This window comes from Dicentrarchus labrax, unplaced genomic scaffold (genome assembly GCF_905237075.1).
Source record: "Dicentrarchus labrax unplaced genomic scaffold, dlabrax2021, whole genome shotgun sequence".
Classification (NCBI taxonomy): domain Eukaryota; kingdom Metazoa; phylum Chordata; class Actinopteri; family Moronidae; genus Dicentrarchus; species Dicentrarchus labrax.
This window is the reverse complement of record NW_026136704.1, coordinates 7067017-7092735: the sequence shown is the minus strand read 5'-3', so window position 1 is coordinate 7092735 and position 25719 is coordinate 7067017. Positions and strand designations below refer to the sequence as shown.

Below are 25719 nucleotides of genomic sequence, written 5' to 3'. Positions count from 1 at the left end.
TTTACTGAATAAAGTTAAACTTCAAAAGAAATGATGATCCAGAAGCTGATGATGATCCAGTGAGGACATTCTGAGTAAAGTGATTTCATGAAGCAGAGATTTTATTAAGGATTCATTCAGAATTCAAGATTCAAGATATAATTTCATGTGGAATAACAGAATATATTACCATCATTAAAAATGTAGATAAAAAGATATTTGAACTACTCATTCCAAACACATGAAGAAACCAGAGTAACAATCAAATCAAAGCACATTAAATTTCATGATCCTTCAAAAACACTGAAGTCTGAAAGTTGGATTCAGCTCCAACACAGTAAAATATTTCTACATCCTTCAGTTCCTCAGAGGACAGACATGAGAAAAGCATGTTTAACTCCTTTATGAACTGTATATCAGTGATATGTTCACTAAGACTTCCGTCAACATCATAATAAATCACAGCCTTGTATTGACTGAAAAGCACATTAGAAAAACCTTAAACATTTAACTCACACAAAAAGTGAAGAAAGGTCAATGTTTTTTTGTACAACAGGATCTGTGTTTATGTGCTATATATGAGAGAAAAGGGAGCTTTTGTACTCAACATCAACACCAATCCATTAAAAACCATTAAGAAAAACTGTCTCTACTAGGGATGCACCGATACCGATACTAGTATCGGGTATCGGGCCAATAATAGTCTAATATACTCGTTAAAGTTAATCGATACCATGAACCGATACCAATTTATTACATGCAACTGCTTTGCATGAAGACCGCGATCAGAGGGTGGCTTGTCATTTTTGTTGTATTTTTTAGATTGGCGGCTAGGGGAGATGTCGAGCTAATCAGGAACAGTGTGGTAAGGCAAGTGAGACTGGCGGCTTCAAAAAAAATATTAGATTCCCAGCCGCCCCTACATCACAGACGTTATGGTGCCAAAACTTTTTGACAAGGTAAAAAAAACGTGCGCAACCTGGTGAATGAGGTTTCAGCCTTAAGTTTCACTACGGACATTTGGACAAGCAGTGTGTGCCCGATGTCACTGCTCAGTTTAACGGCGCAGTGGATTGATGAGGAGTTCGTTCTTCATCAAGTCACACTACATGCAAAGTCGTTCCGAGGCTCGCACACCAACCAAACCATTGCAGGTGCTTTCGATAGCATGCTCCAGACCTGGGACATACCGAAGACGTCTGTCCACGTAGCGCTCCGAGACAACGCAAGAAATATGTATGAACCTTATTGGAGAAAGATGTCACTTACCGGATCACTCACTTTTATTGTTAACATTTAAAGTTGGAGTTCAAATAACAGAAGAAAATGAATCAGTTTCACAATCAAAAAAGAGATGCAGAACTTTTCCTGAAAACTTTTTGTCCTCTGACATGTGTCGCTTTGCATTATTAGAGTTAATAAAACAACTTGAATCCTGTCAAAGTACACAAAATAATGTTGATCGGTGGTACAATGAGTTCTGTGATATGGTGATTTTAGAAATGGATAAATGTCAACCTACACATTTAAATAAATACAAATTTAAGTTTTCCTTTCTGGAATTCTGAGCTCCAAAAACTGTGGAATGAACGAAAAATAGCTGAAAAGAACTTTCTTCGATGTAATGATCCAGTGAGGAAACAACAACTGAGAGAAAATTACAGGCAAGCACAGTTTATATTTGATAAATAATTAAGGTTCTACAAAAGGAAGTTTAGTAGAGGGCAGTCCTTGAGATTAGATTATTTACAAACCAATAATCCACAACAATTTTGGAGGGAAATTAATATAGGCCCAAGGAAAATACAGAAAATACCTATGGGGGTTGTCCTAAGTAATGATGTCCTGGAATGCAGGAAAGATTTTGTAATTAAAAAGTGGGAGACTGATTTTGCTGATTTATTTTCAGGAAGTAATATTCCATCTATTTTTGAAGATTCTTTTCTTGAAGATGCACGTCAATTAAAGGACAATTTAGAGAGAAATATGGGCGGAGAGAACTATTCACCAGATTTATTTTTGAATTGTGATATTACCTTGGAAGAAGTGAAAGCTGCTATAAATAAGTCTGAGCTGAAAAAAGCAGTAGGTGTGGAAGATATCCTAAATGAAGTGTTAAAGTCACCTCCTCTTTTAAACATGCTTTTCTGTTTGTTTAGGTTTTGTTTTAAACACAGTATTGTTCCTTCTGTGTGGTATAAGTCTATTATCAAACCTATACCAAAGTCATCTGAGAATGACTCTAGGATACCACTCAATTACAGGGGAATCAGCCTTCTTAGCACAGTGTATAAATTGTATAGTAGTATTTTGAATGCTAGGCTGACCGAGGAAACAGAGGGATATTTAGTTGATGAACATAATGGGTTAAGAAAGAAGTCGAGCCTGCATTGATCATATTCATACAATTTCAACAATTGTCAGGACAATAATTGCAGAAAATAAATCTACTTTTGTATGTTTTGTGGATTTCCAAAAGGCTTTTGATTGGGTAAATAGAGATCTGCTTGCCTTAAAACTTTTAAAAGGAGGTGTGGATGGTAAATTCTATCAAGCTCTAAAGTCACTGTATAGTTCCTCAGTTGCATGTGTTCAGGTAAATGATCTTCAAACTGACTGGTTTAAAACCCCCTTTGGTGTTAAACAGGGTGATGTCCTGTCCCCTAGTTTGTTTTCTCTTTATATAAATGACCTGGCTGTTGAAATCAAGAATGCTAATTTAGTTATACATTTGAATGATTTAACTGTGGGTATTTTGTTGTATGCGGATGATATTGTTCTGCTGGCTGAATCGGAGGATGATTTACAGAATATGTTAAACTTAGTTCAGACTTGTTGTTGCAGATGGAGGCTGTCCATAAATCAGAGTAAAACACAGATAATTCATTTTAGAATAAAAGGTGTCCCAAGAAGTGAGAAAATCTTTACTTTTTCTGATATGCCATTAGAAAATACATCTGTTTATAAATATTTAGGATTTCCACTTGATGAATTTATGAATTATGAAAATAGAATTAAACTCCTGGCTGAGACAAAACAGAGCTATACGTTGTTTTCTGGGTATTCATAAATATGTTCCCTCTTTGGCTGCTCAGGGTGACATGGGCTGGATTCCTGGTACAATAAGGAGAAAGTGTGATATGATTAGACTGTGGAATCGTTTTATTAATATGTCAGATGACAGGATCAATAAGAAAGTTTTCCTTTGGAGTAAAGTCCAGAACTCTCCATGGGCCGCAGAGATTCATGCTGTCTTTGAAGAAGCCGATTTTCAGTATATCTATAGAAATAATTTATCATGCAGCATAAACAAAATTAGAAAAAAGTTACTTGTCGGGTTCAATGAAAATGGTTAAATGATATAATGTTAAAACCGAAATTACGGACATATGTCCAAATCAAGCATAATTATGAATTATATGTTAAAACAAATTTACCAAGAAATCAGAAATCCTTGATTGCCCAATTAAGAATGGGAATCCTTCCCCTGGCACTTGAGGTCGGCAGATTTAAAAATATCCCAGAGGAACAGAGACTTTGTGAACTTTGTGATTTACGAGAAGTGGAGAATGAATCTCATTTTCTTTTATACTGTCCCTTCTATGATGAACTAAGAGTACCTGTTGTAAATGAACTGTTTGCTCAAAACCCTGAAATATTTTGGAGTAATGATGATGTCACGATGGAGTGTTTGTTTACCTTTAATGTTTATAAGTTAGCCTCTTTTGTTACTAAAGCCTGGATGAAACGTCAGGATGGGTAATATATCGTTAATGTTAGTATTGTTTAACATCTACTTTTGGTTTTTGGTCTGTCTATGTTTTATAATGGTGTCTTGTAAGCCCTTGTGGGCGGGGCATGCTAATGCATGACACAATAATAATAAAAAAATCAAAATAAAATTAATTCATTCATCAAAAAAAACCTGCCTCTCACTTTCCCCAAAAAAAGCTTAGTTCAGAGACCACACCATTGCATGCTGACTGAAGTTTGATATTTTGTTTGATTCAAATGTGGACACTGCAATAGGTTCATTAATGTTTCGTCAATCTGAAAGCTGGAGACAGTGCCAAATAGTTAATTGATATTCTGTTTGATTAAAATGTGGAAACTCTGCAATAATTTCACAGAAAGTGTTTATTTTTCACTTGAAATTTTAGTTTTATAGTCATTTTTATTAATATTTTATTTTTTATCTAATTCATCATCATTTGTTGTAACAAGCAGAGAAGAAAATAAATCCTGTCTTCCAATTCATTGCATTTTTTTGTGGTAGAAGTATTGGCATCGTTACTCGGTATCGGCAAGTACTCAGATCCAAGTATCGGTATCGTATCGGTTTGAAAAATAGTGGTATCGGTGCATCCCTAGTCTCTACAGATTAAAACAATACAGTGTGGACTCAGCTAATGTATTAGCTGAGCTTGATGGTTCATTCTTGACCAACCTCAACTCAAGGTCCACTTACTTGCTTGTTCTGGAGCAACTCGCATTACACAGTCTTCATCAGCTGCCATGGAAAAACTCCCCATGATTCTGAGCAGCTCCAGGACCTCTCATCCATGTTGACTAAAGTACAACTTGACAAACTGTCATATAATATAGTTGAAAGCTCCAGAACAAGAGAGGAAGTGGACCTTAAGTGTAGATTGTTTTGTCAGCTATTTTATATAATATTTGTATAACCATAAAACTTCAACTAAATGCGGAGTCTCATATCAACGCCTGTCCCAAATAAAGGTTGAGTTCAGCGATTAAAGCAAATAAAAAGCTTGGGCTGTTAATTAAGGCTTCACGATATACCAGTTCTTGCAGTGAAATATAGTACTTTGTACAAACATGGAGGCTGTGTCTCATTCTGCATACTTCTGTCAGTACACTGCTAATGTGCACTGACCACTTACTGCCGTAGTGGCCACTTTCGATGGTTAGTATTGTCCCAATGGGAACACTTATGTTAGAACACTTATGTTAGAACACTTAGCGGAAATGACGAGCGTGACGAACGCAACACACGTGAACGCGATTTTCCAGCCCGCCAAAAATATATGCCAGCTTTTGTTTACAAAAAATGTTTCTGTATGTTCATTTACCGCTCAGTTCACAGCATGTGGAAACTACGTCGCCTCCGACGCCAACGCAGGTTAGGGTAGCGAGTTAGCTAGGTAGCATTAACATGTAACGTTATGCTAATTAACTCGCCAAATGATTATGTCTGGCTTCAGTCAGTGTCAGTGAGGACATGTAAGTAATGCAGTAGACGACAGTAAAACGTTTCGTATTACCGCTGTTACTTACATTTATACGATACAGTTCACATTTATAACGTGCTCGTCCCAATGGTCCCTCCCCTTCCGCTTTGTAGTCAAGATGGCGTCCGTTCAGTGCGAGTAGGGTCCATCATTCCACACTGAATTTTTTGACCGTTTTTAGGGGGTCATCCGGGTACTTTCAGTGCACTGACTTTTTGTGTTATCTACACTAAATACTTAAAACTACATGTTTGAAGTGTGCAAGTTGGCGGAATGAGACACAGCCAAAGTGATACAAAATCTACCCTGACAGGTGTTGAACGTCACCAGAAATTAACCTTAAAAACATTGTTTAACCTTACTTTTTCTTTTATTTCCTCTTATATAATTTCCTCCAAATTATATCAACAAAAGCTACAAGATGACAAATACCAGACTAAAAGTAAACAAAAAGCAACATTTTAAAGCAAAAACCTAATGCTAAGGTCAAAGACAGATGAATTAACTTATTCAATTATCTGCATACATGTAATGAATAACATGATACTCTCAATAAGAAAACAAAATCCTCCACCAGCAAAAAGTATCAGTGTCACTGAATTTTTTTTTAACCTGTTATCCGGCAGTGGTTTGCATCTTCAACAGTTTTCTCATGATCTCAAAAGGTGTTTGTGTCTGTGGTAATACTGGATTTAAATGTTGGCTTTGCCCCGAGCAAAGATGTTTTGAAGAGAGATTATTGAGGCAGTGGGATACAGCAGGTTCTTCACACCACCTTCCACTTCAGACTTCCACAGCAAATAGAAAAACACTGAGTGTAGACAAGGTAGGACCACCCAACGTATAAACTAGTTTGCATACTGAGACCTTAAGCAAACTCAGTTGGATTCAGTCTGCAGATTGACATGACATCGCTGACGTTGATTTTTTCGTTGATGTTTTTCACGTTTTCTTTGATTGATGAACTATTGTCCTGGAGTCTTCACATTCACCCATGCACATTTTACATTTTGTTATTTCATCATGACCGCCATCTTGTGAATTCAGCTAAACCACCTTAACCTGTCGCTCTGAAGAGACCAGTTTACAGAGAAACCAGGTTACGCAGGAAATGAAAAAACATGAATCCATGGTAATAACTATGTAGATGTAAATCTGCCGTAAACATTCAGCAGATCAGGTTTAGGGTTAATCAGACTTCTCCCTAACCTCATTCAGTAAGGTGACTTACTGATTTCACCTATAAGTCAAATGTTCAGTGGTGGAAACAGACTTATTCAGACTTGTAGGTCTCACTTTGTAATTTAAATACAAGGTCTTCAGTGGCTTCACTTCATCTTCAGGTAACTGCCAACTGAAGGATGTAGTTCCAGACCCCAGGTTATATACTGGCAGGTGGTCTTGTGCCTTTTTTTTTAACTTAAAATAGAATTTCCTGTAGGGTATTGGGGTGGTGTCTGTAAACATTATATTATATATTCTAGAGAGGTTTCTGCTCTCTTGCAGAATTAGCCATTGAAATTTAAAGGGTGTTTTTTTAATGTTTAAAGAGTGACAGGTTGTTCACCTACTTTATATATGCTGTAACTGCGCTACCAGCTGCTCTCAGTTTACTGAACATGGACCGCACTCCTGTTGTGGTTCCTTCATCCACTCGACTTTTTAACTCCATTAGTTTCTTTACCTTGTCTGTGTCTCCTTTCTCCTTCATTTTATCAATCAGTATGTCCAAGTGGACATAAGTGGACAGTGCATTAACATTCAGGGCAATCTCATCCAGTTTGACAACATGTTTGAAGGACTTTTCCAACAACTGATCTTTTTCTTTCTGAAGTTCTTCCATTTTCTTTTGTAGATTTTCCAAAAGACTTGTTTTCTCCTGACAGTCTGTTTGACATTTTTCATATTTTTCCTTCATGTCTTCTTTGGTTTTTTTAACTTTCTTTGTCTTGTTCACAAACTTCCAGTTTTCTTTCACATGATCTGATACAGGACACTTCCCTGTGCACACAGTGCAGCGGCCATCTTTCATGACCTCACAGTATTCTGGTTTCCAGGCCACTGTGCATCCAGGAAAGTGACAGTTCTCCTCACAGACTTTACAGCAGACAGCTCCTTTGAAAAACACCAACCACCACATCCCACCATTGATAGGTTCTTTATCTTTGTAGACCTCCTCAACTTCTACAGTGAACATCTTATTGCTATTCATCTCTTGCTCATGATTCTTCAGACCTTCCTTAGTCTGTTGGATTTCTTTCTGTTTTAGTTCAATCAACTCAATTCTTTCTTGCAGGTTTTGGATGTAAGCTGTCAGTCTGATGCGCGACTTCAACACTTCAACAGTTGTTATCAGGTTCTGAGGTGAAGCATTTTCCAGGAAGTCTGTGAACTGACGCATTTGATCCATTGTTATGTCCCATGCATTCTTTAAGGCAACCTGATTTTTCTTTGTTTTTTGTTTGCGCTGGCGGTTATTGAACATAAAGTGAAGAGGCTCATTCTCCTCATTTTTGGCACATTTGATTTCTGCATCTTCTAGAGCTTGGAGGGCATCTTCAGGCGTCACACCATCTGAGTGTGTGATGAGAGCAACAATGTTCATCTCCATATCTTTTCCAAACAGAGACGCCACTGAATCAAAGATGTACCTTAGTCGGTCACTCAGCCGATTCTCACTCGCTCTCAGCACCAGACCCACTGCATTCATCTCGTGAACTCCATCCACTGAGCGGAACAAGTCAAATAATCTCTGACTGACAATGGCATCTTGTTCAATCCCTGCGGTGCTCCCATATCCAGGAGTGTCGATGATGGTCAGAGAGTAGGGCAGGGTTTTATCTTCAAAACCAAAGATCTGGTACACAATCACATCTGATGTCTGACTCTTTGATTGACTTTTCTTCTCTTCCTTTACGATCTCAAACCAGACATCGTCCTCCCACTCCACTCCCATGGCGTAATTGACCAGAGCGTTGATTAGAGTGGATTTTCCTGCTCCTGTTTCACCCACAAGTAAAATGGTTTTGTTTGTCTTTTTGGGATTTTTTTCACCAAGAGTCATTCTTTTTAGATTTCCAATATTCTCATCCTTTAATTTCAGCTGGTAGCGAGTGGGAGATCCTGATTGGATCAAACTTTTGGAGGTGATGTCATCATATTTGGATGATGTGTTAGTATTCCTGTTGAAAAGTAAAGACATAACCTCAAACTACTGAAAATGGAATGAAATGACTGACCTGCAAGCACTCTTCCCATGCACTTATTATACATGACTGACTTCCACAAGGCTAAGCAGACGTATTGCTAAAGTTACTGAGTTAGTCGCACAATGGCAGAGAAAGTGCATGTTGCACTGCTAAACAAAGCAAAAAAAAAAAAAAAAAAAAAAAAAAGTAGAGAAGGCTACGACCAAAAAAAAGTCAGATAATGAAGCAAGAACTCAAACCAGAGTATGTGGCCTGTGTTGTTGCTAGTTCAGTGATGGCGAGGAGTAAAAGGGCTAAGTTATGCCAGTTAGTTGGAACCTGAATCAAGAGTTACGGTTTGGCCTGTTATGGTGCTGCTTTAGTCTCCTGTAATGGACAGGTAGATTAGACTTTTACAAATCTACTGTCTCGTTAATCCGGCATTCCGGAAATTTGGTTTATAAAGTGAGATTTTAACCTGGAACCGGTTACTTGTAGGAATGAATTTAGTTACTGTTGGAAGATCCTATCAGTATGTCCAAATGAGACATGCAAGTAGCTTGGATAGGCAGAGGTGGGTAGTTACAATGACATTTGCTCGTGCTGTGCTCCTCTCCCCAAAAACACTCTTGTGCATAGATATAGAATCACAGTAATCTTCCCGGGTATTCGTGAAGAGAACTGTACTATAGTTGCTTAGGCTAGCTTTTTTTACCTCTTTGGTATTCTCGCGTTTTTTTTCCCCCCGCATACACCTCATTTTGATGTTTTATTTTGACAGAGAGAGAGACTTCCGCTAAAGGCTCTATCACGTGACTGTGTTTCACCAATCAAACGTAGTTGTGCAGTCTCGTCACGTGACCATACTCAATCTCAGCGGCGGGATGGAGCTTTATACACACACACACACACACACACACACACACACACACACACACACACACACAAAGTTTATGAGAGTTTATGGGCTGCCTTGTTCTAGTTCTGCCTGCAGAGCCTGGTAAAAAAGTATAAAGGTTTGGAAATTTGTGTTACTTGTGCTTATTTATTTTGTATTTATTATTATTTTATTGATTTTATTTTTTAGGTACTTAAATTTACCTGGATAATTTTAATTTAAGCTATTTTGTAATTAATTAGTTAATTTTATTTTATTTTATTGATTGGATGAACTATAATTTGCCTAAAGATGATAATTTTGTATTTTTGTCTGTCTGATTGAATGCTTGTGTTAAAAAATAAATCAGACGTTACTCAACAGTTACTCAGTACTTGAGTAGTTTTTTCACCAAGCACTTTTTTACTCTTACTCAAGTAATTATTTGGATGACTACTTTTTACTTTTACTTTAGTCATATTATTCTGAAGTAACAGTACTTTTACTTGAGTACAATTTTTGGCTACTCTACCCACCTCTGTGAATAGGTAACATCAAGGGTAAATTATTTTGAATTTGAGCTTTTGTTGATTTCTCTAAAATTGTAGATTTCTGTATCTATTATATTATTATAAAGACACCTGGTTGCTTGTTTTTATGAATTGTGAAATTGTCTACAGGGAAACATCATTCAACATAGGTGAATTATTTTGCTCACATAATATTTATTGCCAGTTTCCTGTTAGATATTCATTTGTATAGACACGGGTCCTGGCTGGTCAGCAAATTCAATAAGGACCGTCTTGCTGTGCAGCAACGGTGCTTAAAATATGTATAATTGGTTGAAATAGAATGGAGCTTCTTCTTGCTATCTACTCCTTTAGAGCAGAAGTGAAAGCCCCCAACTTAATATTAGTTGCTCATATCATACAGTAAAATACTTGCTGTTGCAGCAACTCAACAGTTAGTGACTTCCTGCAAGTGCCAAACAAACATTCAGTGCTGCAGCATTTTACTAAAAGATCTCCTCTTTCTTTAAGAAGGTTAAATAATTTATTATAACAGTTTTTGTCACTGAGATAATAAATACATTACATTGACATACAATCTCTTTGCATGTTTAGCTTTCAGTCTTTATGCTTTATGCTATCCTTTAAAACTAAGTAAAGTATACGTTGTGTTCTGTACTGAATGCTAGTTGTTTGATGTTACTCACTCATTTGCCATGGTGAGGCCTAGTAGAGAGGGATCCACACAGTGAGGATGAAACAGGTGTTGGTGTCTGCTGTACAGAATAAGTGCAAAACAACAGTGGTCAAAGTTTTTCTTGATTTCTAAAACTTTTCTGCAATCATTGACTGTTTATTCATCTATTAATATCAGTTATTATGTCAAGTCCCATTTTAAATTTTGAGTATAAAATCTTGATCTTGACATTTGAAAGTATTTAATCATTTACCTGTGTTTCTGGCTTTGAAAAGCTCTGTAATGTTGAGGAGGCAGAAAGAGCAGCGAGCCCTCAGTGTTCAGAGTTTTTATATTCTGAGTGGACTTGCTCCTTCTTCCTTCCAGGATCTGAAATACAGGACAGACACCATGATATGAAAAAACATCACAAATTATGCAATTGAAGACATGTATGGAGTTTAAATGTGCTACAAATTATGTGGAAGACAGAATCTAATAATTGCTGTTGAACAGAGCCACAACCTGTACAAACCTTTCACTCACAAACAGATCTGATCTAATGATTATAGAAAACCTTTCAAATTCAAATATGTTAATGCAGGTTACTGGAGACATTTTGTATTCAGGGCATCACATAGTGGTAACACTTTACAGTAAGGGACACAAAAATGTTAGTAGTTATTTAGAAACAAATAAGGAACGAATGAGGAACTAACTGCTAGGGAACCATTAATTAAATAGCAGTTAGTTTCTCATTCTTTCCTCTTTCATTCCTTCCTTATTTTGGTAATTTTCTTGTCATGTTCGTAGACTTGTCGAGACCTCAAACGCAATGAAACAGGAAGTGAAGGGGGAGGAGAGTTCTCTTGCTTTCATGTTTCTAATAAGATAGTTACTTTTTTGCTCGGGGTCGGGGTCATAACACTGATTAATAAACATTTTGAAAGCACACTACTCTCTGTCTTAATCACCTTTGTACACCTGAACTGCAAGTCACTTTAGATCATTCTTGTTCATATTCATGTCCCACAATCTTTGCTGATCTAGAGGCAAAAACACAACCCCTGGGAGATTTTGAAATTGGCACTGGCAGCAACTTTATTTGGTGATGGATACTATTTTAGATCTTAGTGAGACGGCATTGACCAGGAGCTCAAGGCCATGACGGAGTATATGTGAAGGTCCCAACTTTTTCTCCTCTAGTCAATCTTTCCAAGCCCCATTTTCAACTTTGAATAGACTCTAAAATCTTGACCTTGACATTCAAAAGTATTATCGTAGTATCATTTACCTGTGTTGGTGGCTTCGGGGCATGCTCTGTGATGTTGAGGAGGCAGGAAGAGCAGCAAGCACTCAGTGTTCAGAGTTTTTGTATTCTATCTGCAGTGGGGGCGGACTCTGTTCACATGATTTTCAAGGAAGTGAGTGGAATGGCTCCTCACTTCTACCAAGATCTCATACTTTCTATTTTCCTTTTGTAATTCTCCTTCCTGAAATACAAAAATATATTTTGAAGATGACACATGGTTAAAATTGCTCACAACTGTGCAGATTTATTATAAGTTATGTGGAGCACTCTTCCTGTTTGAAGATATTGTGGATCAATTATTATGGTCTTTTGATTAAAGAGCACTTTTATGTTTCCTACAGCAAAACAGTTTAATATCTGCCTAAACACGCAAACATTTTAAATGGTGAGACTCGTTCCGAGCTGTACCTGAGGATAATTAGACTGATTCAGAATATGAGCGAAACAGGGAGCTCATATTTTGTTCTTTTAATGATGTTAAATTTTAGAGTGCCGGACTTTTACTTTAACTGGGCTGCAGTGCTGATAAGGAGATAAGGTCTGTCCCCTCCTGTTACTGACACTCTGCTGTGGATCAGTGGTTACCTTGCTGCTTAAGGGGACAGACCTTATCACGGCTGCTGTTGTCTGCTCTGCTGTGGAGAGAATCATCTACAGCGCTACAGCACAGTTCAGCCTCTTAAAGAAGACATATACTTACTATTGTGGAACAGTTTGGTAATAAGAGGGAGAGAAAAACACTGGACAGCGCCCGTGGTTCGATCCCACGGAGGGATGGAGATCAGCTTTTCTACAGAGAGAAATGTGAGCAAAGTAACCACTGAGCTAAACCAGTGCAGAAAGGTTGATGGGAAACGGGCCTCATAAACGTGACTTGTTTCGTTTCTGCCAGGAATAATGGGAGCTAGAGAGGAACAATTCTACGAGGCTAGTCTGAATGTTTTACTAAAAACTCATTAGCATGGACACAGAAATAACCAAAAGCAGAAATGTAGAAATCTGGAAATAAATAATATATATCCCAATTAAGGAAATTAATTTAGATGTTTACTTCAGCATTTGTTTAAGCATTTGTGTACACAATTATCCTTTTATTTGTTTCTTTCACTCTTTTTTTTCTGCCATTTATTTCTCAAAAGCTGATTGTCTCCCTCTGGTGGTCCTCTGATAATAGCCCTGCCCTGCTGAATGCATTTCATCCATCCAGTAGTAATTTGACAGCAGTCAGTGGAAAAGCTTTCATTTAAAGATTTGGGGGTTTTCAGACACTTGCTTACATTTGGTCAGTATGGAGAACTTCATGGAGGTGAATTAGGCTAAATCCTATAGAGAAGACACGGGGAGCAGTTATAACTAAAACACTGGACAGCGCCCGTGGTTCGATCCCACAGAGGGATGGAGATCAGCTTTTCTACAGAGAGAAATGTGAACGAAGTAACCACTGAGCTAAACCAGTGCAGACAGGTTGATGAGAAACGGGCATTATAAACTTGACTTGTTTCGTTTCTGCCAGGAATAATGGGAGCTGGAGAGGAACAATTCTACGAGCCTAGTCTGAATGTTTTACTGGGAACACACTGCATGGTAGAGGATGTGTATGAGGACGAAAGTAAATACAAAAGTAAATTAATTTTTTTATGTTTACATATATGAGAGAAAACAATGGACACTAATTGACAAGTGATTCAGTGCATAATTAAATAAAGATTAAATTAATTTAAATAAAGATTAAATGAAGACAGTATTGTCACTTATTGTAAACACAATACGTCAGTGTCACTCTCAGGCTCACCTTTATAAAGCCCGTTTCCGACCGCCCTCTCTGCACTGGTTTAGCTCAGTGGTTACTTCGTTCACATTTCTCTCTGTAGAGAACCTGATCTCCATCCCTCTGTGGGATCGAACCACGGGCGCTGTCCAGTGTTTTCTCTCCGTGTAGTCTGACCTGCCGTGCTGTTAAACACTCTCATAAGTTTGATTACTTTGAGTAAAGCTGTCTGGATTTGGTGAACGAAAAGTGTACAAACTTTATTTCCTCGTTTCAGAGCAGCAGAGTCGCTCTGCTGGAACAACAGACTCGAGTTGCTTTAGTCGCCGTTCATATTACTGTATTCTCTCTGGGGTTGTATTTAAGTCATATACCCGCACACAGTGTCAGTACTGCGGCCGATATTCTGGAGAACTGTCCAAAGTACCACCGTCAGACACCCCGCTGGTACTCTGCTCCACAGTGATCCCTCCCGGCTGCCATACTGTACCTCACTTCATTTTACTGGCGTCAAGCTAGCAGCATTGAGGTCTTCCGGTTGTAACTTTTTTACAGATAACGTATTTTGGTATTTTCACACGACAAGAAACTCATACAGGAAGTGGTTCAACGTATTTAACAGAGGGGGTTTCATAATACTGTCATCTAATTTACTTTACATCAACCATAATACAATATGCGGCAGTTTATCAGGGCGCACAAACTAATGTATGGGGCCATCTTATAGTGCTGCCAACAGCAGTGTCAGGATATTCAAAAGCAAAGTTTATCTACTTGCTTTACGTATGGGAACCCTGTCTCCTCTGTCCCTGTAAAATATATATATATATATAATATAATATAGCTTTGAATTCTAAAATTCACCTCATATAATTGAAGCTGTCAACTATCAGCTGTGAGCCAGAGAGACAACGTCGACGTCTCCGCTGAAAATGTGGCAGCATCAACCACAGATCGTGGGTCGGATATTCAGATTTCTAAGTTAAGTCAAATTCATACTCAAGAGTTCCCGACTGATCTGGAACCAGTAAATTAGTTTCGTGTTGCGCATGCGTATAGCCGATACCGACGCTGGTGTGTTGACAAATATCGGGGGAGGGACCACTGCGGCGTAAGTAGATCTTTGTTCAGACTGGACTATATTCAACCTAATGTAGCACTGTGTGCATAATGTAGCCCGTTGAATATAATTGTACACTGTATGTATCTGCTATCGCGGACACTGTCGCCACAAAGCCAGCGGAAAGGAAAGTGCTTTGTTAAACATCTGTAAAAACCGCTGGGGCCGAGTGGTAGCAGAAAGGTAGGATCCGTGTACAGCTAGCCGCAATGACACATACGGTTTCCGGTGCGAATCCCCAAAACAAAATACCTGTTAAATGCTTTTTAAAATTTCTGAGTAAAAGGGCATAATGGTTTAATACAGACTGCATGTAGGGATTAATCTAAAGTAAATGCCCCCGTCATACTTCTTTTCATCGCACATAGGGACGACGACGCATTTCTTTGTTTGCTATGCTCCAAGTTAATGCTTTAATTTTGAAGGCACAGACGGGCCGTTTCCGTTATCACCCATGGTAACGTTCGCTCTGACTCAGCTCGTACAGCCTCACGGCTAGCTACCAACAACGCGATTCTAACATCGTTCCAGGTTCAATCTTATGCTTTGGGGTCTTTGTCGTTTATAGTCGTGTCGATAGTCAATATTGTGTCGTTTCGCGCAGAGTTCCTCCCGCCTTCTTGTCAAACTTATGAACTTGTTTCACAGTCTGGCTGTGGGAGCGAGTGAAGGCGGTCTCCTCGTCCAAGACTGTCTGCAGAAATGAAGAGGTGAGTGGGACGTTTAACATGCGCCATTATCAACTAATAACAGCAGAAATACGTTTGTAGACTATAGCTGCCAGTCGACCGACTAGCTAGTAGTTCATTAAATAATTCCCTAATTTAACCATAACGTGAATCCTCTCTTGTATTTCCATGTGTGCAGCCAACAGAAAAGCCCTGAGCCAGATGGGAGTGTTACCGTCAACGAGGAAGGTAAAAGAAAATGAGTCTGTTTCTGTAACTTGTTAAATGGATGTGACTATCTCTATGAAAATGTTTTTATTAGTTATTGAAAATGTAGGTTATCAAGGGAATGTTATGATACTTTTATGTGCTTTTATAAGTCAAACACCCCAGTTTCACACACTGTCAAGAATCTGATATGCGAATCGTGACACGTATCACTACAGGGATATGATTCAGTTTATTGTAATATATTGCAACGCCGTAAACGAGCTGATATTTAGCCTTTGATATTTTTTATTCAAATCCAATTTTTGAAAAACTGTCAGAGTAAATAAGAGACCACCATCTGTATAAACCCTGAGTTTAAATAAGTTAACTTTTTTATGTAACCAGAACAGTGGGATTCACATTTGTATTCATCCAACATCTTTTACATCGATACCGTGTTTTTGAGAATTTGAAAAATATCACAAAGCAAAGTATTGTGATACAGTATTTTCTATTTCTGGGGGTTCAGGCTTTTAATGCTCTCATATGTCTCTGAATTGTCTCAGCCCAATTCAGTAAAACACTTTAAAGCCACTATGGGTGCCTGTACTTCAACGTTTTAACCAGGAATATGTGCTGTGTATGTGTTCACTATGTGTTAGCCCTCTGTTCAGGTCCTCTCCTACGCAAGGAGCACGCATGGTTGTGTTATTATACCTGAAGCACTAATAATATGAGTTTAAGGCGTCTTAAAGCTGCTCTTTCCTGAATATTTTTTTGACAACTCTAACATTTTCTCCAGGGTCCGTAGCCACGGCAGAGGACCCGGCAGCCATTGCAACCATTCAGTCTGCTGCCACCTTCACCGACCAGCCCATCAAGTATCTCTTCAAGACGGAAGGAGCAGGTGGGCAGGTAGGAAGGAGATTTGCACAGCATTTTAGTTAACATGTGAGGTGTTATTTCAGAGTTGGTGGGGTGTTCTTTGACTGTTATTTCCACCAGTGACATGTCCACTGTGATATATTACACATAACCGCACATTCATGCAAGACTGCAGAGGGAATTTAATTCTGAGATGCTACACACTGACAGCAATGAGACAGACCTCAGCACAACAACAAAATGAAAATAGATTTTATATTAATATAATGGTAACGGAACTGGAAAGTAAGGATAAAGCACAATGGGGTGCATTTTAATGATAAATTGTGAACAGAAATGAAGTGTGGTTTAGATTAGATTTCCACTAGTTGGGTTGAAGCAAATTTAAGTAGCTCCCCAGTTGTCACTGTAGGCCCCCGACTCTCTTTACCTTGGGGCTCATGTGATTGACAACCATAGCCAAAAGAGGCCCCCTGCCTGCTCCTCCCCATCCCCATTAAAAAAAAAAAACAACAATAAACAAACAGAAACTACGGTCCAAAAGGAGCTCCTTTGATTGGCCAGTCGTCACAAGTTCCCCCCCTCAAGCTGTCCTTGTTGATCAGGTTCTCAAAACACTTCTGCTACAACCATAGCAACAGAGTTTGTCATCTGTGAGCAGAAAATAGCATTTGAGACAGATTGTAATGGAAATTCAGGCAGTTGTCATGCGTGACTTGAGTTTGTGCTTTAAAGTTTTGAGCGAAAAACACATCTCAGGTTTTGTACTGTCTTTGAATACATGCTAACTGATTTTATCTTAACATTTCTTGATAATTGTGCCAATGTGCCAGTTGCATTACCTCCGGGTCTCAGCACTCATGACCCACTTCACTTAATAGAGACCTAAAAGTAGAATTTACAGTCTGTACTATCTACAGTTGTGTACATGTCACCTCAGTAATGATGAAATATTGACCACTCGGTGTAATGTGTTGTGTCCCAGGTGACGTACCGAGTGATCCAGGTGTCAGATGGCCAGCTGGAGGGTCAGACAGACGGAGCCGCGGCGGTCAGCCTTGTCGCTGGGTTCCCTGCAACCACTCAAACTGTCACACAGGTGAGGACAACACTGGCTAACAGTATGAGCATGGATTTCTCTATGAGCGACAACAACTAGTATTACTTTTTCTCTATAATTAGTCACTATGTGGCGTTAAATTCCAACTCACAGGTACTCACATTTGTTGATCTTGATGTTCTTTCTGTAGTGGCTCGCTCTCAAACACATTCTTAACATTACATATAAAATCAAATCAAAAAGGAGAAAAACTGAAATACAACATCTGTGTCTCTAAACACTTCTTTCTTTATATTTGTTTCTTTATATTTGAATTTCTTTTCTGGAGGTTGCTTGCTGTTGAGAACTGTTACTTGACGGTATCTTCCAGCTACGGTCTGCATTTATTTGGATTAACTGGCCATTTGCTCATATATTCCTTTTGCCAACCTTTAACCTACAGGCAGGGGCGGCTCTAGAGGGGTGGCATGGGGTGACAAATGCTGTCAAATTTAACACATTATTTTAGATGAATTAAAAAAAATAGTGCTTTAAAATGATTAAGTTCAATAAACAAAGACATGTAAATGTACATAGAAATGAAACTGCTCATTGATTTCCAATGCTACCTTTAGATATTTCTATTCAATGCTTTACTAATGTACCACAATAATGTTTTTGATTTTTTTTTATATGATTGTTTGTAATTAAATCAATCATATGTTTCTGTCACCCTTTGAAGTTTTCTCCCTCTAGCCACTCCATGAATATTTTTCTACATCCGCCCCCACCAATAGGTGGCATTTCTTACCTAATAACAAACAAAACTGCCTCGAACAACTAACCTTTTACAGTCACTAAAATTGATCAACTTCAAGTGGTGTATTACTTAAAAACATTTTTTTAGTTTGTATAAATCCACCCCAAAACAATTAAGCCGATCTTAAAGATTCAGGCATATTTTAATGGATTGCCATCAACCAGAATAAAGCAGATTAAATCCAATCCCTTCTTTACTGTACTCTACTGTGTTCTGTGTTCTCAGCCTGCTAGAGCTGCAGCACTGCTGCTTCTTTATCACAGACGGGCTCAACCGTGCGAGAATTTCACAGCATGTGCGAGTGAAAATCAGAATGTGCGAATATGAAAAAGTATTTGGGAGCTCCAGCGAGCTGGCAAAAGCATCAGAGTGTAGCAAAATGTGCTGCACTTGCAACCTGCAGAGACCCTGTCTGCGACTGCTATCTGTACTCAGCAGGAGACGAGAGAGGAAGCCACACCCTGTAACACCGCTGCGCAGCTGCAAGTGGACTGGAGCTTTTGTAGTTCTCAGAACAAGTTTCGGGAGGGTTCATCTGTTCTGTAGAAGACGTAGCTACAGCTGTTAGTTCAATGTGTCGGATACATATTTAATCAACATTTAAGAAAATGTAAGTATCAGATCTGACTCTGGATCAGCAGATACCCAATATTAAAGGTCTGGATCTGGGATCTGGGCCAAACGGGCACTAGTCTTCTCCTGCATTCCTGGGGAAAAAAATGACTCCCTTGTTATAGATGAAGATGAGGCGACAGGTTGAACAAGTTCAGTTTCACCCTGTCGTCACTACTTGCTAATGGTAACCAGTAGGCGTTACACGTCATTGATTAACTGATCTCTGCCTCTGATCCAGAAAAAAACACTGATATTTTCTATTACTCAGCTGCTCAAAGTGTAGTAACTGTAATACCTGCTCCTAACGGGGGCTACACACTTAACCCTTTACATTCCCACAGGTGCACATTCTGTTAAATTTTGAAATGTACAAATAGTGATGATGTTTGGTGTATGTTGTACTTTTAGTTTTTGTTTGTTTCATGCTCAGTTTTTGTATATAGTAGAAGCTCATTCACTAGAAAATAATTCCGTGGACCTATTGCCACCATTTACATAAATGCATGGTTGCAAGATAAAACTTCTAATTTATTGATTTAGATAAACCGTTCAAGTTGCAAACATTATTTTAATGAGTTGTGTTGACATAAATAACGTGGAAAAACTAGTTGGAACAAGTACATTTTTTATGAGTAGTCTAATTCACTGAGTATGTAAGTGGTAATTAAAAATATCTTTGATTGTAGAGTGTCCTATACAGTATTATACTTACTTAAAGTTCTTTATGTGTACTCTTTACTATACTAATGCTTCTTTCTGCCTCTTTGCTGTCAGGCTGTGTTCTCCCAGTCCGAGGGGTTGGAGGGAGACGGCAGCACAGAGACGCAGTACACCTACTACCCCGCCACCATCGCAGACGCCACCACTGGCACCATGGTGACCACAGTGCAGGCCTCTGATACACTGCTGGGCCAGACCACACCCACAGGTAATCACTGCCCAATATAAGGCCTAAAATACAGTATTTTCATTTGGCACTGGCTTTGTAAAATCTAAATAACAATAGTGACCATGATCTCAAAATAAACTGAATTATAATTACCGTAATTTTCGGACTATAAGCCGCGCCTTTTTTCCCATTTTTCGACCCTGCGGCTTATATAACGGTGCGGCTAATCTATGGATTTTTACAGCTAACAGCCACTAGGGGACCTCCTAAATCTATGGATTTTACAGGTTACAGTCCACCAACTTTAACTCTATGGGCTCTATGACCGGTCCGCGCCCCCCACCTTCAAGCGGCGGGCTCCAGCAGGAAAAGCTGGAGGCCGGAAAAGAGTGAGACAGGTAGCGCGCAAAAGTAAAAGTGCTGTAGATCACTGTCGGTATGTGCGCTGGGAGCGCAACGTTTAAGTTTGAAAGTTGAAAAGTTTGTGTGTCTGAAACGCTATGTGATACAGTACAGTTTACACAGCACAGTATATGTTCTGTAGCTACTATTGCACTAAATGGTAACACTTGAATACGTTCTGCAAATATGCAACTTGATTGTTGAAATGTTAATAAATGGGAGCTTCCTCAAGCAGCCATCTCTTTCCCGACAATCCCCTCTGTACACGAACCCTTACAAATGGTAATTAAACATTAAAACACCTGCGGCTTATAGTCCAGTGCGGCTTATATATGTACACATCATTAAATTTAGCTGCTGCGGCTTATATTCAGCCGCTTTATAGTCCGAAAATTACGGTAATACAATTAAATGAATGAAATGCAACTTTTTAAAACCATTTTCAGGCCACCTTTTTCTTTTTAAGTTGCCTGTCATTTAAAGGCTTTGCAATTCTAAGATACCCTTTGTCTGCTTTTACTTAACCTCAGCAGCTGACAGTAAGGTTTTGTCTCACAGGGCAGCTCTATGTGATGATGTCACCCCAGGAAGTTCTGACGGGTTCCAATCAAAGGACAATCGCACCTCGCACTCAGCCATACATAGCGTAAGTACATCCAAATCAAAGCACTGTTGCATCTAATCAAAAGTAATCTTCTACATCCAGCAAGTCGAGCCAACTTAATGTCTTTGTCCTGATCTGTTTCCAGAAAGCAAGAGGCTCCTCGCGCTTCCAGAGATGAGAAACGGCGAGCGCAGCACAATGAAGGTCAGTGCTCACATCCACTGTGAGAAGCTGAAGACTTCACTTCAGGTCTTTAAAATGTATTGGGATTAAAGAAGTAAACGTTACTTGTATAAAGTTGCATTTTCAAGTCTTGCTTTTAAATGTGTATTTGGGAACATTTTGTATTAATCCTGCTGTAACAGCTACAAAATGAAACCATGTAACTGATTTTCCTTCATATCCGTTGTGCTTTTTTTTAACCAGTATGTTAAATTGCATTCATACTGGTCTTAAAAAGAAACCCTGTTCAAATATTACAGCAGGTAGGAATGATAGAGTAACGTCTGAAATTCTGTTGTTCCAACAGTTGAGCGCAGGCGCAGGGACAAGATCAACAACTGGATTGTGCAGCTGTCAAAGGCCATCCCAGACTGTAACATCGACTACACCAAGACAGGACAGGTGAGTTCAGCTCAAACCTCACTCTGGTTTTCATACTACAAAGATGATAAATGTAGTAAGAGTAATCTTCAGATGTCATATTCCCAATAGGACAAACTTCCCATAGGTACATTAGAAAAGATTGAGAAAGAAAAGCCAAAGCAATTTCTGATTATTTTTTTTTTCTTCTTAAAAGTCTTCTCTTCTTCTCTTTTGTTTCAGAGTAAAGGAGGAATCTTGTCCAAAGCCTGCGAGTACATCAAGGAACTCCGACAGAGCAACCTGAAGCTGGGAGAAGATATCAGCACTCTCGACCGTCTCAGGATGGACAACCAGCTACTCAGACAGGAGGTATAACTGCATGTTTGCCTTTTTTGTGTCATTACTTATTTCCACTGAACAAGATTTGAAATGTCAACCATTAAGATAATTCTAAGAAATGGCATCGGTGTGGTGTTTTCTCCAGAATTGTGTTCCTATGAAAAACACTCACTATAAACTAATCCTCCTGCTGATTTATGCCTTCTGCTCTCAGGCTGTCAGCAGAGTTCAACTGAATACGTGCTCTGACAGTAGAAAGGAGGATGTTAGACAGTCTATGAAATGTGGAAGTTATTTCTTCTTTAAACACTTGAGAAATGGGTTATAACCAGTGACGGCTGTTGCTGATTTTGGGTGGGTGGGCTAACAAATGCATTACACTCATCAATACGTCACACAGCAGCAACAGTAGCATCACATCAAGTTACAGTAACAACATTGTATACTTTGTTATACCAAGTGCTCAACAGCAACACTGGGGAGACAAACCCAAAAGAATGGCCTGATGACAAAAAATAATCTCTCTCTCTCTCTCTCTCTCTCTCTCTCTCTCTCTCTCTATCTATCTATCTATCTATCTATCTATCTATCTATCTATCTATCTATCTATCTATCTATCTATCTATCTATCTATCTCTCTCTCTCTCTATCTGTCTCTCTATCTGTCTCTCTCTCTCCTCTGTACACATCAGCACATGCCAATTGCGCTACAACAACATTATAGAAAAGTACCAGCAACAATTTGCAACACCATGTACCAAAAATAAAACTATAAAAAAATAACAGTATTTGTAGAAGAGAGAGTTGTTTCAGAGCTTGGGCATACCTTATTTAAAAAGGTTCATCACCATGTCATTAAAGTCTGCTGATTTTTGCATGAAGTCCCACTCAATGGACAGCATAGCCAGTGCGTTTAAACTGTCCTGTCCCATCGTACTACGAAGAAAGGATTTGATCCTCTTCAGTGTACTGAAACACCTCTCTGACTCTGCAGATGTCATGAGGGTTGTGATGGCTATTTGCGTAACTTTCAGTGTTTCAGAAAAAGTACTCTGAAGATTGTTCTCAGTCAGCATCCTCAACAGTGACATTGTGGACGTTAGGCCCGCAAACTCCACACTGCTGTACCTCACCATCAACTCACCTTCAGTTTCTCCCTGCAGATCATCGGGTAATGTCCACATGCAATGTCCAGCTGCTTCTGCGGGAAAGTGTTCTTAAACAGCGAAAAGAGTTCAGGGTCAATAAGTTCGAAAGACACCAAGTGCCGCATCTGGATGTGGCTGATTGTCATCTGTGGTCAGCAGTTCAGATATGGAGCACGAAAAATTCTCCAGGGCCTGTCTCGTTTGACAGGTGATCGGCTAATTGACTGTCTAAAAAAGAGAACTGATAGTGGTAGTGAATGCCTGTGTTTCTTTACCAGCTCGTTGTGTCTCTGTACAGCGATGCGGTGACCCTCATCAAACTGACAGGCGATGTTCACTTTACCCAGCAATGACAGCTTTACACTGTTTCCAATGTAGCTCGTGCTGCATTCATGTTTCCTAATTTTGTCGGATAAATATTTTAAATCCACAATTCCTTGTTGGGTCCAAGCCGTTTCTCCTCCAAAAAGCAAACATGGGAAACAGATAAGTGAATTCCTAGCTACACTTGCTGTTAGCCAGTCCTTTCACTGAAACCACGTAACACAAAAGTTACAATTTTGTCGTTTGTCCTTTTGTGTTATTTGCACATCATTTGCCATTACTACAGTTGCTCACTTCCCTCTCTCCACGTTCTACTACAAACTAGCCTCACTGTGGCTACTGCGCTGTGATTGGTCAAAGGTCACTGTACTGTAGCTACTGCGCTGTGATTGGTCAAAGGTCACTGTACTGTGGCTGCTGCACTGTGATTGGTCGAAGGTCACTGGGCTTTGGGCTGAATGAATTTAGCCCAAATGGGCAGCATATGAAGGGGGCGTGTCACGACGCCTGTCAATCAAAACTGAATGGAAGCTTACGCTACTGTGCTTGGGCTGTAAAAAATAAGCCCATTCAAAGGAAAAACCCAAGATAAATCATATATCCTGGGTTATTTCTGTCACTGTTTGGTGCTGTTGCTGCTCTAGGTTCCACCCAAACATCAAAACAATATGTTCCAAGGTTTTTAATAATAGTTTTTCATCTTTACTGTAAACTGATGGGGGGGCTTAGCCCATATATACCAGCCGTCCCTGGTTATAACCCAGGCCTTTTGAGAAGAGAAGAAGACATTTTGGTCTACCTTCACAGTGCGAAACTGCTGTGTACTCAGATTACTCGCTAGTTTCTGAATCAACAAGCATAATTAGATCTATTATGCTATTTATTATTATATTATATTATATTATATTATTTAAATCTTAAACATATGAGATTAGCGACACTCCAGTGGGGGACAACTTCTTTCACTTCTCTTTAGCTGTCCCTGAGTGGTCTGTTTTTGTCACTCAGAATGCAAACATGATGATTTCATGGAGATTCATTAAAATGTCATTGATTCTATTACTAAAATAATAAAAATAATAAAACTGAAAAATGGCCATCACATTTTCTGAGAATCCAAGGTGATGTCATCACGTGTGTCCAAAGCCCAACAAACTGACTAATCGTTGCAGCTGTAATTTGGTTTCATGGAGCAGAGCCTTGTGGATTTCGCCTCCCGTTGGCCCCCAGTTTATTTTTAGAGCAGCTGACAATGATTTGCAGGTGAAATGAGGTCAAACCTTCTGTAACAACTTGTAGTTTTTATTTCAGTGCCATTCATGCAAATATTTTCAATGTTAGTGTTACTGTGCTGGTAGTCATGCTGGTTTGTTCACGTCTACCGTCAACCCAGATTTGTCTATTTAAACCCATGATGTTACTTATGAAGCATAGGGGATAACTCCATTTTAATAAAAGGCTAATAATCAGCCAAGTCTAAACCTCCTATTTCTACAGTTCATTGTGATTTAGTGAGCACTCATTCCTGACATTATATTCCTACTTCATTATCTGTGTTGCTGTTGCTCAGGTGGAAGACTGGAAATCCAAGAATCAGATCCTGAGGAACCTCCTGCGACAGCATGGCATTGTGGGATCATCCAGCACAGATCCGCAGTGAGAAGCCTGTTGCCAATGTTCAGTGGATATTTGAAGACAACCATGTATGGGCCAAAAGAGTACTTGAAATGCTTTGAGATACTTTATTAGTGGTCGAGTGTGCATGAAACAGGAGGAAATAATTGAATATTGTCATTAATATTCAAATGCAGCTTCTTTGCTAAATGACTCCCTTGAATATTATCTTTGAAGCTTTTTACAGAATTGAAATTCTTTGCCTGGTGAATACAGCCCAATCATAAGAACATGATGCGTCTGAAAAGAGAGAAAAAATTCAACATCAGCTTGAGTTTCAGAAGTCAAATCAGTTCGACGAAGCCCTCAGTGAACGCCTTCCTCCACAAACATTCTGATTGTTCATTAACCTCCAGTACAGTAAGCTCTAAAACATGACCAACTACTCATGTCCGTTTCTTTTTTCTTAACCTCTGCAGTACTGTGCTTCTCTGTATCAAATGCACTTATGTTAATGTCTCAGAAAAACATTGTATTCATGCTTTTACTTGTTTTCACCTTTTATCAATATCACTTTGACCAGTTGATACCACGTTTGTCATCCAGTTTCATAGTTCTTTTGCTTTGTATTTTTGTATGTTTCTTGAAACCTCACCGGGGACAATAATTGCATTGCAACAATGTAACTAACTAAATAAACAGGGGTTGGTAAGCATTGCATTGTAGGTAGGCTATGTATGTCTTTATAATAAAAAAATCAAATAATATACTGTACGTCATAAACTTTCAGTTCTGTTTATTAAAGTTGGTAAATTGGTTAACAGATGTAAAACTGTTTTTTTTTAATTGTATCTTAGTTATGAGAACAGACTGTACATACATTATATTTATCTTCA

General features: G+C 38.9%; 3 protein-coding genes across 8 annotated transcripts in view; 2 read left to right on the top strand and 1 right to left on the bottom strand.

The window, feature by feature from the left end:
- LOC127362171 (septin-2-like) overlaps positions 1–11940 on the bottom strand; it is a 40952-nt gene extending 29012 nt beyond the window's left edge. For 2 of the 4 annotated variants that reach the window (XR_007884390.1, XR_007884389.1), the window contains exons 1-3: positions 11776–11940; positions 10756–10871; positions 10513–10581 (exon numbers count right to left, since the gene is read on the bottom strand). Coding sequence is in view for 2 of the 4 variants with exons in the window: in XM_051397587.1 (XP_051253547.1) it covers positions 6799–8413; positions 10513–10523 (1626 nt within the window). In the remaining 2 variants the exon portion in view is untranslated. Of the gene's footprint in view, positions 1–75; positions 8414–10512; positions 10582–10755; positions 10872–11775 lie in introns of those variants that run through there. The other 2 variants (XM_051397587.1, XM_051397588.1) reach the window with 2 other exon arrangements.
- The window catches only part of LOC127361993 (uncharacterized), a 28185-nt gene extending 14453 nt beyond the window's left edge, over positions 1–13732 (top strand). Inside the window, exons 4-5 of the mRNA XM_051397238.1 lie at positions 13307–13402; positions 13665–13732. Of these exons, the coding sequence (XP_051253198.1) occupies positions 13307–13402; positions 13665–13732 (164 nt within the window). The remainder of the gene's footprint in view (positions 1–13306; positions 13403–13664) is intronic.
- An 880-nt stretch (positions 13733–14612) lies between these two features.
- On the top strand, positions 14613–25644 carry usf1 (upstream transcription factor 1). 3 transcript variants are annotated; one of them, XM_051397601.1, is made up of 11 exons: positions 14613–14672; positions 15330–15391; positions 15549–15598; positions 16362–16474; positions 17430–17543; positions 19693–19846; positions 20768–20855; positions 20959–21017; positions 21343–21437; positions 21639–21767; positions 24780–25644. In XM_051397601.1, the coding sequence occupies exons 2-11, from the start codon at positions 15384–15386 to the stop codon at positions 24867–24869; spliced, it is 900 nt and encodes a 299-aa protein (XP_051253561.1). In that variant the 5' UTR covers positions 14613–14672; positions 15330–15383; the 3' UTR covers positions 24870–25644. The 3 variants fall into 3 exon arrangements, with proteins under 3 accessions (XP_051253561.1, XP_051253563.1, XP_051253562.1); XM_051397603.1 differs by having other exon boundaries at positions 14668–14864; XM_051397602.1 differs by lacking the exon at positions 14613–14672 and having other exon boundaries at positions 15127–15391.
- The last annotated feature ends 75 nt before the right edge of the window (positions 25645–25719 follow it).

Excerpts from the sequence above, each read along its gene's own strand:
- usf1 (XM_051397601.1), top strand. Across the intron at positions 15,599-16,361 it reads TGTTACCGTCAACGAGGAAG|GGTCCGTAGCCACGGCAGAG; the intron begins GTAAAAGAAAAT and ends CATTTTCTCCAG. Across the intron at positions 21,768-24,779 it reads ACCAGCTACTCAGACAGGAG|GTGGAAGACTGGAAATCCAA; the intron begins GTATAACTGCAT and ends GCTGTTGCTCAG.